Source organism: Rhea pennata, chromosome 3, assembly GCF_028389875.1.
Source record: "Rhea pennata isolate bPtePen1 chromosome 3, bPtePen1.pri, whole genome shotgun sequence".
Lineage (NCBI taxonomy): Eukaryota > Metazoa > Chordata > Aves > Rheiformes > Rheidae > Rhea > Rhea pennata.
Window position 1 is genome coordinate 80,196,135 of NC_084665.1, and position 15,867 is coordinate 80,212,001.

At 42.5% G+C, this 15,867-nt stretch overlaps 1 protein-coding gene across 1 annotated transcript; it reads right to left on the reverse strand.

Moving 5' to 3' along the window:
- Positions 1–6,455: 6,455 nt before the first annotated feature.
- Positions 6,456–11,321, reverse strand: MTRES1 (mitochondrial transcription rescue factor 1). The gene is made up of 4 exons (XM_062570992.1): positions 11,224–11,321; positions 8,912–9,350; positions 8,015–8,087; positions 6,456–6,923 (listed from the first exon to the last, which is right to left on the reverse strand). Exons 2-4 carry the CDS (start codon positions 9,340–9,342, stop codon positions 6,747–6,749), a joined length of 681 nt encoding a protein of 226 aa, XP_062426976.1. The 5' UTR covers positions 9,343–9,350; positions 11,224–11,321; the 3' UTR covers positions 6,456–6,746.
- Positions 11,322–15,867: the final 4,546 nt, after the last annotated feature.

A 15,867-nucleotide genomic window follows, 5' to 3' on the forward strand; every position in this document is an offset into this window, starting at 1 on the left:
AATAACTCGTTTCTAACAGCCTCTTAAAAAAAGCAGCGTAATATATCATAGCTCTGTATTTTTGTCTTACCCGTTTTATACAAATTAAAAGCTTACCTGGAAGCTCTGTGAAAGGTGTATAATGACATTTCAAGAGTGAGATGAAGTGTGTGTTAGAAGATACTGCAATTGATCAGCAAGTCTGCTAACTGTATTTAGCAGACATGAATTCAGCAACAAGTTTTCAAACAAGAGAAAAATCTGTATTTGAAGTCAACCACTTCGTTATGCTAATGCATTACAGCTACCAAAGTGTTTTATGTTCCCGGAAATGTTGTCATATTGTTTTATTTCTTTTCCCTCATCTTCAAAATGCATACAATTTATTCCTAGATACATATTTTTTTGAATCTGTCATTTGTCTCTTTTCATTTATGTTACGTTACAGCAGCGAGATTCAGAGAGTTGCGTGCTCAGCACTCCACGAGGGTACGCCAGGTCTAATTTTATACTGAAAGCAGCTCCCATGAATTCTACAGTCACAAGTGGCATGGAATATAATATGCAGGTTTTACTGATAATATTTTTTGTTTGGTTTTGTTTCACTGATGAAATTAATGTGAAACAGCTGGAAAAATTCAGTATACCTTAAGCTTGCCTGTAATTAGGATGTAGTATGAATTGACAGGAGCTTTTACTTAGCATGCACATTTCAGGTGATTGCACTTAAAATCTGTAGGAAAATACATGGGACAGGTTCAAGTCTGTTTTAGTTTGGTTTGGTTTTTCTCTTCTCTCCTTTTCCCTCTCCCTCTCCCTCTCCTCTTTATTCCTCTCCTCTGATTAAATCAAAGAAACTCCATCAATGCCATTGATACAATTTCTTTACCTCCTTGCTTGTCTTTCTGATCTTTTATTATTGCTACTCAGTGGGAGCCAATGTAGTTATGGTTTTGCTCTTGAAGATTCTGAGAAAAAGGTTTTAAATATGCTTCAAGTTGTTTTAAATGCAAAGCTGGAATCATATTTTTCTTCCCTTTCTTAATTCTCCCTGAGGATCATAGAAATCCTCATCTTTATGTTTTCATTCTTTCCTACCTAATTCCTTGTCATAGTAAATATGAAGATAAATTTCTAATTTTCACAGTGCTTTTGAACCCTCATTTTTACTCCCTCCATTATAAAAGCCATTCATATAAACATCTCGCCAGTAGTGATAGTCTTAATTTCTTACAAAATAATTTATTTTAATAGTGAAATACCTATCATCTTTGTCACAGCTCATATAAACCCTATTTCAAGAAGTCAGTGAGTAGAGGATTCATCTCTTCTCTCCTGCTGCAGAAAGCTGTCTCAAGGTGGCTATCTTGAATTTACCAGTTCCAATGCTGGAAGCAAATAACTCAAAACCAAAGTCCTACTATATTCAGAATTTTTTTTCCACCTCGTCTGATTGGCAGGGGATTAGCCCCTACGCTTTTTTTTTTTTTTTTTTTAACAGCATGTTCCTTCTCATTTTTGTCATTTTTCTGGGTCTTGGCTTTTCCAGTTAGTGGTCATATAAAGAGAAGCTCGTGACAGGACAGACCTCTTGCTTATTCTCTTTCCTGATCTGTCTTGAGATGCAGCTGCGGTCCCCACTGAGCATTTTGCTTTCATTAGCTTCAGCATTTGCTTCAGCAGTTCTGGAGGCAACATCGGGTCTTACAGGGAGGGAGGGGCTACATGAGCAAGGAAATATTAGATCGTCTTTTCCCATTCTTCCCCTTTCACAACGACAAATGTGAGTAGGACAAACTTCTTTTACTAGGTTTTTGTTACTTATTTTTAAAAACCTAATGTCTCTTCTGAGTTTAAAAGTTGGCAAAATCCCTTTTTGTCCAGTCACCCTAAAACTGATATTAATAGATGAAAAGAAAATGAACTATGATTACCAAAAGTTGGGGGAAAACCAGTTGATTAATATCTTGCCCCGACACACAAATGTCAAATAATCATTCCCCATTTCTTTCACAAATTTTGTTGTGGCGAAATAACTGGTTTTTTTCATTGTTCCCAGAGGCACTTTGTAGTATTGTATGTTAGTGCTTTGGTGACTGAACTCACTTCTCTGGAAGGCAAAATGCTCCTTTACTCCTTACGCTTTCAGGAATGTGTCATCTCAGTTTACTCATAAGGTAGTGTGTTCTCAAGCTCCACAAACACTTCCTAGGGAATGGAAATCCCGAGGTGCCTGTCAGCAGCAGGAATGAGTCACTCGGCAAGGTCCCATCCTACATTTGAGATCTGATCCCTTGTAGGAGATCGAGGAGCATGTTTTTATATCATGCAATGCTGTCCTTACTCTCTCTGGCTCTGTCTGCCTCTCTCTGTCCTTGTCCCAATTTTTTTAATACCCCGTTCTTCTTCAAAGTGCTTGTCTGTATGTGCATTGAATGCACAAGCACTGAAAACTGAACGGTTTTCTGAGCTTCAGCAACGCTCAGGTTTGTATTGCTGCCCCGGCACGCACATGCAAACGCATTTTTCCCACCCCTTTGCTGGTGCACGTTGTTGCAGGCCGCGCGGCCCACGCAGACTGCTGAGCACTCAGTGGTTTGGTAGGAGCTGAAGGTTCCTGCCTTCAGCTGCATGCCGTCCTGCTGGCATCTCCATCATTATAAACAAGACAAAAACCAAAAGAAAAGAAAAAAACAGGAACACTTTGGTGCCACCCTGTTCTGTGAAAAAGAGGATTGCATGGCCTTCAAGAGGGAGGAGAGGTGGAGGAATAAAATCCCTCTGCGTGTTGATCTCTGGACAGCAGAGCTCAGAGCCTGCCCGGTGGTGTAGGCAGGCAGCTGCTTTAGGGCTAATGCAGGAACAGGCCGGCGATGTTCTTGGGTTGGTGAAGAGCATGCTGCCCGGCCGCGGCTGAGAGGAACCCTGGCCTGGTGTCCTGCGTGGCTGTTCGGTTAGCAACGTCCTCCGGACTGCGAAGGTCTGGGAGAACCTTGGTTTATGTGAAACCTGGTGTCACAAGCGGACAGGAATTAACAGGCCGAGAAAAGGAACTCCTTTATTCGTGCACTCCAGCCTTCATTGCTAATAGTAGCATCGGCACCGGTATTGATCAAGAAGCTATGCCAATATTAGAAGATGAGTAATTCGGGCAAAACAATGTAGTTGCCTGGAGCAGTTCAGCCAGCAGGCAGGTATTTCTGAAATAATCATTTTTTAGTTGACCAAACTGCCTCTTTTGCCAGACTTTAGGCTTAGTCTTTTGTGAGGAGTTCCCCGGATCATCAGGTATCCTGCCCTGTAATGCAGGCCTGCCTCCATGCAGCAGGTACTGCAGCATGGACCGTTGCTCCTGCAGTGAGTTAAATGTGCAGCAAAAAAAGGCTGGATTCACCCGGTTAACAAGGATTTGGCTTAGGACAGTGCAGTTGTCTGGGCATCACCCAATGATCTTGTCAGTTATTTCACAAGCAACCCAAACTTCCCTATATGAGCCCCTCAACAGTACTGCCGAGAGGAAGCCCTTCCAGATCCTTCCTCTACCATCTGGGCTGAGGACAGCAGATGCATATGTCCTGGAGCAGGACATCCACCCCAGCAGACTCAGCAGGCAGCACGCTTACGGAAACCCACTTTGCCCTCCGTAGCCTGGAAGTTGGAGCAGGGAGAACAGCATTGCTGTGTCTCCTGCCCACTGCGTGCTCGATAGCACTAGTGATCCGCATTTGAGTAGTGAGAGCCTCTCTAGCGGGGGGAGCAATCAACTATTTGAATTTTTGTTCAACTACTTCATACAATGCTGCCATGTTTTCTGACCAAATATGTGAACGTGGTAGCAGATGGACCCCCATCATCATTCATGGCTGATGAAGGGAAGATACGTGTTTGATAACCAGGTAAGTTCGTGTATGTTTTACCTGTGAGCCTATCTCATATAAACGGCCCCATGAAGGTCAAGTAAGAGTGTGGCTGTGACATGGCAGTTCCTGCATGTCCCAGAATTTGTGCAGTTCCTGCAGCTGCTCAAGTGAACGCAGGTCAGTCTTACCCCAGCCTTGGTCTTCCTCAGTCCATGTGCCAACTGTTCAAGGCTCTAGAAACCAGCGCCACCAGCTCAACAGTGTGAGACTCCAATAAAGCAGCATGGTCAATAGTAGAGAGCCTTGCCCAGGGCAGAGCCATGTGGAAGAGTGGCTCGCCTTCCTGCTGCCAGTGTTTTCCTGAGAGCGTCCTGCCTGTGCTTGTCACTTTTCCTTTTTTCCTGAAGTGAACTGGGGCAGCTCTCCCCTCAACCATTTCAATCCTGAATCTGCGGAGTGTATTATCACCCAGCATCGTAAGATTGCTCAAATTTTCCTTTCTTTTCCCTTACTGTGCTGATCTCACTGGTGGATCAACACTTTAAACCTATGGCAGCCTGCTCCCACCTCTGTCCTTCAGTGAAGAGTTGGTTTTGCTGGAGGTTATCGCTAGGAGAGTGCTGCATCTTCATAGGAAGCACTTGCCTACTTCACTTCCTAATAAGCTTTTCTGTAAGTTCAGATCTAAGTTTTTGGCCTAATGTTGCATTCATATTCTGGTCAAGGATATCAAGAAATGACCTTGCCTGTGTTCTTTCCTATGTATGTCAACTGCTTTCACGGATGAGATTTCCCCAACCCTCTTGGGGGATTAGGATTTGTTGTTGTTGTTGTTACCTTATCCAGACCAGACCCTTTCAGAAGCTTCATTCCTTCAAATCTGTACCTTGGTTGTCCTGAAGCACTCCTGAGGTTTACAACTGTGGTGCCATGCTGGCACTATAAGCTGTGACGTGTACAGTTACTACTGCTGGAGGGCACACGCACTGTGATGGTACATGCTGATAAACACTTGACAGGTAAGCAATGGTTATTTACCAGCAGCTGGAGCTCACTGATACATTACTTGCAACATATCTTTCTACTTATTTCCCTCAGCACCGTTGGTGGAGATTAATGGAGTTAATTTAGAATTGCAACAGCGAGCAGGATTGGGAACCACAGGCTGTACCTCATCTATTTCCACAGCACTTGGTGCGTGTGCCAACAAATACAGCTGAGACAGGAATGTTCTCCAGAGCTAGGGTGCGTATATGCCTGCAATGAATGAACCAAGATCCTCTGATGCCTGGAATGCTGAATAAGACCACCTTCCTTTCACTTCTGCAACTGGAAAATCACTGAAATCCCCTAGGAAAGGTTTCCAGGTTCATGTCCTCTTTAAGAACAAAATTTTTAGAAGATCATCATGCCTCTAGAACATTAACTAGGCATCTATCTGCATCTTTTAAACACCTTTGCAATCTTACAAAAAAAAAAAAAAAAAAAAAAAGAAAAGAAAATGTAACAGCACAGATTTGTAGCTATGTCTGAAGAAAGTTAGAAATCATTTTAAATAATGTAGTCAGCAGCAGTACTTCAGAGGCGATTGGCAGCAGCAGTTATAGCTTGGTTGAAGACAGCCATAATGTAGCTATTGGTAGTTTAAAACGATGGTTCCCATTAACTTTTCGCTAAGTGAGTACCATTGCTTCCTCTCATGTCAGGGATATTTATGCAGTGAAAGCCCAGCCATTATAGGACCAGAGCTTTTACATGTACCTGATGATAATACAAGGCTCTACCAGTGTCAGGCCTACTTAATGAGCAGTAATTTCCTGCCTAGTTCCCTGCTCACTTAGACTTGAGGAACATGCAAGAACCAGTGGTCTGGAATATGCTGTTGCTGCTGCCTCTTCCAGGCTGTCTTCTTCTCTCTGGGCTCTTCAGGCCATGGACTGGATAAGCAGTAGCTACCTGCTCCTACCGGCCAGCTTTCTTCTGGTGACACACATCTCTGTCACATTAACAAAATAAAAATGCTGTATAACCACAATTCATCCCAAAAGGTTTTTTGTGTTGGAAGAAGTGTGTGTTCAGTACTACAAATGTGGGTGATTAATCCCGAGATGCCTATTCTAAGTGACAGCGTTTTCTTGCAGTAATACAGACGTGCGCTTTTTATGCAGTATTGCTTGACCTTTGCTCAGATCTCTAAAGCCACTGAACGTAAGTATTATCTTAAATGCCACACTGAAATGAGTATATAACAGGAACTGATATTTGATTTTGCTCTGCACACTTAAACAGTAAAACCCAGCAATACTACACACTTGTCCTTCCTGATGTGCCTTCTCCATGCCAGAAGAGAGCATCTCTGCCTTCATTCTCTGTCACGGTTTCCTACTTAGAAATGCACAGCTGCAACCAGTATCTTTTTTATTTTTGTTGTAACAGCAGTGTATATAAACAGACAATTGGTATTGTTAACCAAGATCAAATCAAATCAAAAAACAGTTTTACATAATTCTACTTTTTCAAAGTATTTCATGAATCTAGAGATAAAGCCAAGAAATTTCTCCTACTTGTTATGTCAACTTTAATGTAACCATTCTGAATAACAAAATCAGACAGCAATTAAACAATGATCAAATTAAGTCTTTATTCATTATATATAACTTCTGTATGGAGAAACTGCCTGGAAATGTAAGAGTTGGGTCTTGTCTCCTGCAACACCATGAAACAGAACTAACAGCAAAAGTGATAGAGTTAGCACAGGAATATTGATGCACACAGCAGAAAGAGATAACATTCTAGCACAAGCCCTTAAAAAAGGGTACTGTAATTTTGTTTAACCAAAATTCGTATTTAACAACAAATGATATGGTTTTCTACAAAAAGTCTCATGCTGCCACATGCAAACTCCTGTTACTTAAGTACATCCTGTTTGGGCACTTTTAGTTTTTTCCAACGCCTCAAAATTACTTTGTATTTTTCACTTTCAGTCTTGTTAGATACTTTTTTTAAGACAACGCGCATAACTACAACAGTTCCTGTTTCTTTGTCTTCACCTATTATAAGATCCAGCGTATCACCAATTTTCACCTGGAAACAGAGAGAGAAGATGAACGATCACAAATATTTTCTGGGGAAAGCAAATTCCCACAGTTTACGTGCAATTTTAATTTTGTTCCTTTCTTTCCATTCATTATTCTTATCTCACAGGAAGGAAGGAAGGAAGGCTATACTCCAGCTATGATTTTCTAAGAAACCTAGGTAATAAGCAATAAAACATCTCATCACCTCTGCCAAGGTCTTCACCCTTCCTCTCTAATGACTGATACCTAGCTCTGTGAAAAAGGTCTAATTTAGTGTATCTTTCTCGTTATGGTAGATAGCACTGACTGATGTTTCCTACCAAACTTTCTGTATCAGCACAGACATAAAACAGTAAAATGCAAAATTCTCCCTCCTTCCTTAAAAACAGTTTAAATTATCTTAAAGAACAGAGTACTGGTCAGCTTTTTATGCTCCTTTCGAGGTTCACAAAAGACAGCAGTATACCTCTCGAAAGCTAGTCCTAACTTTAAGTGATCAGGCATTAAAGCTTCTGCCATCTGACCACAGTGACTGCCACCTAGCATCATCCTCACACGGAGCATGTATAGAACTGCATTTGCCACGCTCCTGGGAAGCTCTGCTGCAAAAAAGTACCATCAGCTGGGTCTGTTACCCTCTGACTCTTCTTCTAGACACATTCCTTCCTGCTCTATTACAGACATAATAACCCTTCCTGAGCTAGCAGCTTCCCTTTCTATCATGAAACATTCTTTTCCTTTAATCATGTGGCTGCTCCACCAATATATTTCAAAGATTAATGATTTGCTCCATCAACTGCAACTATAATTTCCTTCAGCAACTAATAAAGTTCTGTCCTTGCTGCCATCACCCTTCTTTCCACTTTCAGCCTCATTTTTTACTAATATCATGTCTCCTATCTGTCCTAAAGACAGTCTTACCAGGGGAATTACTGTCACTCACACACACAGCTGGATGTGGTCTTAGCAATGTTATTCACCTTTGAAGAGCAATTTAGTGGCTAGCTCTTCTGACCAAGTAAAAGGAGCGAGAAGAGGTCATGCCTTAGCTATTTTCTTGCACTGCATTAGAAGTATTAAAATTTTAAAAAGTCTTACAGTTCTACTTTTCTTCCACAGTTTTTCTCCATTCAGCCTGAGTTCACTATTGTAGAATGCATCTTCTACTTTACTGAAGGAAAATAAGGTTTTATTGCATTTACAGTATGCAGCAAAACAAGTGAAGAACACTGTTCATGTGCAAGACATTTCCCCAAGTCTGATTTGCGTATAAAAGATATATTTATTTAAGACAGGACAGACTCAAACTGGAAGTAAAGCCTTTTGCAGGTAGTAAACGAAACTATTTACCATAGTCCCTCTATGCAATAGAGATGCAAGCAATAAAAAGCTGTTTATAAAGACCTCCCCCCTAAATTTCTAACAGATAATGTTCCCTTTCCTGCACCAGTCAGTGTAATCATTTATGAGAGATCAAGTTGCACTAATCTTCTGTTACTATGTTGTAATATAAAGTTTCTATAGGTTGCATTAGATTATACATTGTGCTGTATTTCTATAGTGCACATATATCTGGTTGAGCTGGTATGTTATGTTTTTACTTAGTTTTACCTATTTCTACAATCATTTAACAACATATTATTTTATTCCTTCACTCTCAGACAAGAGTTTTTTGCACTACTTGCTATAGTATTTTGGGTTTTTTCATTTTAAATAAATGGTAATTGATAGAAAATGTCTCTACAGCAATCTTAGAAAGACTGCGAACAGTGATGACAGCTGAAAGACAGGAAACAGGACGCTTCAGGGAAAGAAGGTAAAACAAACAAAAACATCCCATACGTGCAACTCCTCGAACTACTTTTATGGAGTCAAAAAACCTACATCTAAAACACAAGTACTGAGTTATCCCAGTAATAAAAATGGTACAAAACCCCAGCATTTAGCTACATTACACTTTTCTCATTTGCAGGTTAACGTTTCTTCCATACTTACTTTCTTGCAATGTCTAGACCAGCTTTCATGATTACATCGTATCGAAGAGACTGCACTATTTTTTCAAGATCCTTGTAATCTTTTACTACACTGGGGTCATCATCAAATTCATCTTCTAAATCACCTTCCTCCTCTTCTTCATTCTCTTCTTCTTCCTCTTCTTGTAATGTTTGTTTATTCCTTCTAGAGCTTTTGTCACTTTTGTTCCGCAGAGAAAGTACTGAGATACACTCTGGAGGAAGTCTTAACACACAGAGTTTTACTGGGGAGATGCTGAAATAGGTTATGTAGTTTACTGTGCGTGCTTGACAGCTACAGTATATGCTTCTCTTCCAAGAAGGGTACAGTTTATAAGAGGGGAATTTCTCCCACAGTCCAAAATAGACATTTATTTTTCTAAAAGCAGTGATGGGAAATCTGAAGCCAGTCATAGCATACCCTGAAATAAACAAACGTTCAGATGTAAAAAAGAGCAACCGCTTTGAGTATTGGTAGTATTTCTCAAGGTACAGCATAACAGTGACTATAAAAGGGTGATTAACTAGTTCCCCAAACCGCAATACTTTGTCTAAAAGCACATAACTATACAAATATTATGATGTGCGTTTCTCATACATTGTCCACCCTTACAAATAGCTAAAACATCAGATAGAAAACAAACATGAGAAACCTAAATGGAATACTTCATTCATAATTCCTTTTCTGCTGTTTACTATTAATGGTCCAAACACACTTGTGGTATTTCCCTCCGTACACTTGAAATACAGTACGTAAAGGGAAGAGAAAGGGCCAACAACTGGAAGCCAACTCTTTCATAAAGCGCAAAAGGAGACCTACCTTTATTATGACTCACTCTCAATAAAAGCAACTTGCTCATTACTGCAAGCAAGTAAAACCAGAAATGTCAAGAGTTTCTGAACTCCAGTCTCTGCTCAGACCAAAACACTTCTGGATGGCAGAAAGCTGCAAAACATTCCCCCCCACCACCACCCACCCCATCCTAAGGGGGAATTAGTATCATTGTAGAGTTCAGGAGATATATCCCTGATCTCTATCCTGCAACAGGACTGACGGCAGCAACAGCAACAAGTATCCCGCACAAGCTCCTTGGTACTATATTCCTTTCTGAACAGTAGGAGTACACAACGGGAGAAGTGGGTGAGAACGCGCACAAAAACAGTCATCTTTCAAGCCTCTTAGAAACACAGTTTGATTTACAATCCCGCGTAGGTAGGATGAGGACTGACCTTTATTATGGCCCGGTATACATGGAAACATCTGTTTATTTTGTGAGACTGAAGTTTGTTTTCCCTACACCCAAGTGAACTCTGCTGAAGTCTGAACAAGCTTGTGTGTGCGTGTGTGTGCGCATCTGTGCGTGTGCACGTGTGTACAACTGGCTGTTGAAATGACCTCTGTGAGAAAAGTCTCAGGTTTCAGTATGCCTGAAAAAAGCAAGGCTGGTTTGGTTCTTCTTGTTATTAAACTTCAGTTAGAACAGGGATTCACTCAGCACCCATACACTTTGGACACACTGCTGAAAGGCACTGAATTATGGAGTCAGAAAGCCCGTGCAAGGGCGTATAACCAAGTAAAAGTGAACTTGAGTGCCGTGACAGTTTTCAAGAAAGCGAACGGCCACCCCAACCCCGCTAGGTGCAGAATTCACGCCGAGGAAGAGAAGCGGGTTTTTGTGCTGCGGAAAATAAGCTAAACTAGCTCAAACCCAGAAAACTGCGGGAAAGCGTACTGTTTGTTCTAGCCCAAATAACTCAGACAGCAGAGAGATGCTGGAAGATTCTTTTTATTACTTTACTCTCCACCCCCCGCCCCCGCCTGGAGACAGGCTCCGCAGCAAGCCCTGCCCGCGGGGCTCCGCGCCGCCCGTCACCGGCCGCGAGGCTCACGGCGACCGTTACCCCGCGGGCGAGCGGGCGCCGCGCGGGCGCCAACCGCCGCCTCGCCCCTGCCCCAGCGCGAGGGACGGGCCGCCGCGGGGGCCAAACTTCCTCTCGCCGCGGCTCGAGTCGGAAAACGCGGCCGGCCTCTGTCCCTCGCAGCCGCCCCCCGCCGCGCACACACACACGCGAGCCGCCCGGAGCGGTTCCGCCGCCGCGCGGGCGTCGTGGGCGCCGCGCCGGACCCCGCAGCGCCCCCGGCCCGGCGGCCCCCACGACCTTGGCGCCGCGGTGCGGCCCGGCCCGCAGCGCCCCCCGCCGCCGCCGCCGCCACCCGGCCCAACCCGCCCCGCGCCCGCCCGCCGCGCCGCGGGGAGGCTGCGGGGACCGCCGGCGCGGCCGCGGCGCGGTTACCTGCCGCCACCAGGCGCCTCAGGCCCAGGCCCGCCGCTCCCGTCCCCACGCCGCGTCTCGCAGGCCGGAGGCGGAGCCGCTCAGCCGCGGCGCGGCGCCCCCTGCCGGGGCTGGGCCCGGGGCCGCGGCCCGGCGGAGGCGGCCCGCGGGGCCTCCCCCTCGCGGTCCCCCCCCCTCTAGTGTTTCCAGCGCGTTTGCTTTGGGGTACGTGGCCGGCGCTGCTCTCGCAGGCCGCCCGGAGCTCCCTCCCCACAGGCCCCGCCGCCACCGCGCGCAAACCCTGCTCATACCTTCCACGCTGATTCGGTTGTACGTGTTCCCAGACCACCCCTTGTAATAAATGTTGGAGGTGGATAAGTAAGTTAGATAATTTAAATCCAAATACTCCTCCTGTCCTGAGACCCTGCCAAAGATGCTGGTCTTGCCTCCTCTCCGGTCGTTCCCAGCGCCGCTCCTTGCTGGTATAAAAACAAACCCCGTAAATCTCAGTGACCAGGGCAAATCTGCCTTTTCAGGCCCTCAGACTCTACTCACCTGCCCAACCAGAAAACAGTAGAAATGGAAAGTTCTCATTAGGGAACACCTTCAGCAGATGCCAGAGTCTCATGATCACTGACTAATTTGAAAGGCTTTGCCTCGGTAAGGATCTTAGCCCAACCCTACTGTGGCCTGAGTTTTTCTTGTCTTTGTCACTTTCTTCAGATTACATCTCCCCTTCCACTCCAAATCTCTGTGAATGGTGGTAATCCATAATCCCTCCATTTAGGCCCTCCAAAAGCAGAAGAGCTCCGTTTCTTCCTCTGTCTTCTCCCAGCTGTGTGTCTGTCACACACCAACCACCTCCCAGCGCTTCTGAGTGTTCGGATTGCTCTGCATTTGGGAAAATGTTTCATACTTATACAAAATGAGTATGAAATGCAACCCCATCAGATTGGCAGCATTTTGCCCTGATGTAAATGCAATTTTGTCAGATGGGAGAGCTCCTCAACTTTCAGGTTCTTCAGAGTGCCCTTCAGCTCACCTGACAGAGCAGTCTCCTCTCGGAAAATTACCAGCAAATATGGCAAATGATACAGTTATGGAGCCAGTGCTGCGCAGCAGCTATGCAGTTAGTGTGGACATTATAACTGATTACTTAATTTTACATCTGTATAAATTTTGTCATAAAACATATGAATGAGAGGTTTCTGTATCAGGAATATTTTGTAAGAGAGCAATTCATTTGGAATGCTATTTTCTTTCCTTAGAAACCCCCCTGGAAAGGAAGCTGTGAATATCTGTATGTCACATTTTGAATGTTTCAGGTCCCAGTTCTGTTTGATTCTGACCAGTTTCAGTATAGAATATGGCTGTTATTTTTTTAGTACTTTTCCCCTATATGTCTTAAAATATACATACATCCCTAGCAAAGAAAAAGTTGGTAAAAGACACTTTCTTGCATTCGTTTAGGCACATGATTTAGAAGAGTGAACCAAGATTTGACAGCTTACTGTTCAGCTCTACTCTGAAAATATTAAATATTGGTATCTTTCTAGATTAGTCTGGAATTATACATCTTTATTGCTTCTTCATATTGAAAGGTAAGGTGATAAAACCTGCCAAAGTCCCTCTGTCTTTTATATTGTTAAAATATGGTGATATAATGACACCTCAAAAAATAGAAAATAATTTAGCATACAGTATCCTTTCCTGCAGGCCTTACAATCTGCAGAAGGTTATCAGTCTTGTGTTGCAATTTTACAGGTCTATCTCCAGTCATAGAGGAAATGTAACTTGACTGTCACGAAAAGGCATCGTGCATCTGATTTCATCATTTACAACTCCAAACAGAGTTGCCATCTCTATCACAATTGCTTCATCTCCTAATCCATGGGCTACAGTTTTAGATGTATTAGTTAGAAGATGATACACCACATTACTCTTTTGTCTTTGTTACAATGCCAGATCCTCATTTGGGTTTCCACCAGGATTCATTCAGCTCTGGACTGTGGAGAAACTTCAGTGCCACACGGGTCTCCTTGTCACCACAGCTTCCTTCCATGCTTGCCACAGGGTAAGAATGTCCATCAAAGCCCTCCTCCAAAAGATTTGTATTCCAGCCACATGAGCTTTTGACAATTCCCAGCCTGGGTCATTCATTTGATCATTCATTAATGATCAAAAGAGGCAAAAATTAAAATAATGTTAGTTACTCTTACTCTAATTACAATCAAAATGTTCAGACTGTGTAAAGTCCATCTTAATTTCTCTCCTCACTCAGTCTACCATTAGATGGCAGTAAATAGCTCCCTCTCAGAGCTTGCACAAGCTCAGGCTGGGCTCTCTCCAAAAACATGCCAGCTGAGGAAAGGATATGCCTGAAAACTACATTCTTTAAGATGCTTTTGGGTGATCTGAAGTTTTTTTTTTGTTGTTTTTTTTTCCTCTGAATCATATGACACCACAGCAACATATAGCAAAAATGTTAGCTTTGTCAAGAAAGAGTAGTGCTCTGTGAAGTCTGAGTGCGACATTAGTCTGACCAAGATGTACGCTCCGTCTCATAGTTATTGTCATACAGTTGCTTCATTTTTTTTAGTGGTGTCATCTCCTGTCTACAGAGTGTAATTCCTCTCCTGTTTATGATTTTCATTTTGCATATTTTAGTATACTCCCTATGACATTCACTCTCCTTGTGAGGGAGAGTCTCACAAGGAGATTAGACTTTTTATTTTTAAAGCTCCGAGAGAAAATTCTCAATAACATTTGACCGGTATGTTGGACTCTTTAATCAATAATTCCTTTCCCCCTACTTGTGTTTTTTGTTACCTCTATTTTTCTGTCAGGTCGGTCAAGTGACAGCAGCAGATCTGTGGCTGCTTACTGCATCTGAAAATCAAGCCAAGAGTACCATATTGCCATTCTAGCCCTGTTAATAGCTATAATTCTATCAATCTGAATTTCACACCTCCCTAGATAACCTGTTGCTGGAGATTTAGCTTCAGCGTTACCTTTGTAGAACCACTTGCCCTTTAAATTACACTGCTCATTTCAAGGTTTGCTAATGAGGTGATTTGACAATGCTCTATGTATGTTTTTACAGTCTGGGGAAACAGTGTTCCTGTATGAGCACCTCCTTTAAGGTTGCCCATATTCATTCGAATAATGAGCTAAATCTCCCTGACTGCCAGTTCATCTCTTGCAGCATTACATGCCTATTTTTACCTCTTAGATGTTTTTTCTTAGCCTTTAGTCTGAAAGCAATTTGTTTTGTTTGTTGATTACATCCAGTCTGTGTACAAATTCTGCTGTCTCTTTCTCTAAAGCATATCTCTAAAAACTAATCTTTCCTGCAGCTGAAGCTCCTTTTTCCTAGTCCTTCCACAAATGCCTTTTCAGTTGGGAAACTGCTCTAAACTGTTCTCCCTTTCTCAAAACACCTACCCATACCAGCTGCTGCCCCATTGTTGCTATAAAACATTGGATTTATTCCCCTTAGGACTCCAATTTCTTCAACTTCCGTACACTGAAACTTGTCTTTGTCTCTCTCTGTACGTACCTTGTGGTGCCACTTCATTTTTCTTCCAAGAGCAATGGCATTCTGAACTTCTGTCTGCTTTTTCCTGCAGTCATTTTGGTGTCTTGCACACAGAATCCTTTTCCAGAAGTGGATGAGTTTCAGATATTGTTTTGTATTTCTTTAAATGATGGAGATACAGCCACTAAAGTAACATTTTTCATTTGTACATCCTTTTCAGTATCTTACTAATTTGACTTATGTCTCTCTATCCTCTTTTATAGTAGAAAGCCACATTGAGCCATAACCAGAAAGAAGATGGGGATAGACAGACTGCTCTGACTAGCACTAAAGAAGCTGATAGAGGCCACCTCAATGTCAGAGCATAGTGACCCACCTAACTCGAAAATTAATAGCCTTCTTTACAGTGAAAATCAGTGCAACAGCAGATATTAAACAAAAGGCAGCAAAACTGTGAGTAACTTCCTTTAGTTGGCCTGGGCCATATTCAGTCCAGCTACCTAGAGATGAAAGGCTCCACACTTCCACTGCTAGTTCTTAAACTCCTCAATTTGGGAAAGATTTGCAGTGAGATTTGTTATTTTTTTCATTCACTTCCTTGTTTGCCAATTATCTAAAATACAATGACTTCTTTGTAAGAAAAAGTTAACATGCTGTTTTCTAAGACAGACTAAAAACCTTCATTCATTCTGTAGTGAACATGTTCAAGTCCTGCTGGCTTTGGTTGCTGCTCTAGGATTTATCTAGCTGCTGCTGGTAGTGGGTACAAAACACAATAAAAAGGAAAAGTAATCAATTAAGCATTTTTTATTTGAACTTTACTTATTAGCTGTAACAAATACACATTCCATGAACAAATGTTAATTAGTGTGAATTATTTGTTTACTTCTGTGTTTCCTCAGAGTTTATTTCAAATTAATTGCTTTGCTACTTAGCATATAATGTCCTCCTCTCTAATTGATAGTAACTAATTCAAGATTTATACATAGAAGACTAATATAATTAATTTTCAGTGAAGGAATATAGATTTTTGCTCCATCTGTGTACAATTAAAATTTTAATTTATTTGGTTTTTTTAGTTGCTGTGTTTTTAAGAGCGGAAAAGGCTGCTCAAAACAGTGCAGTTC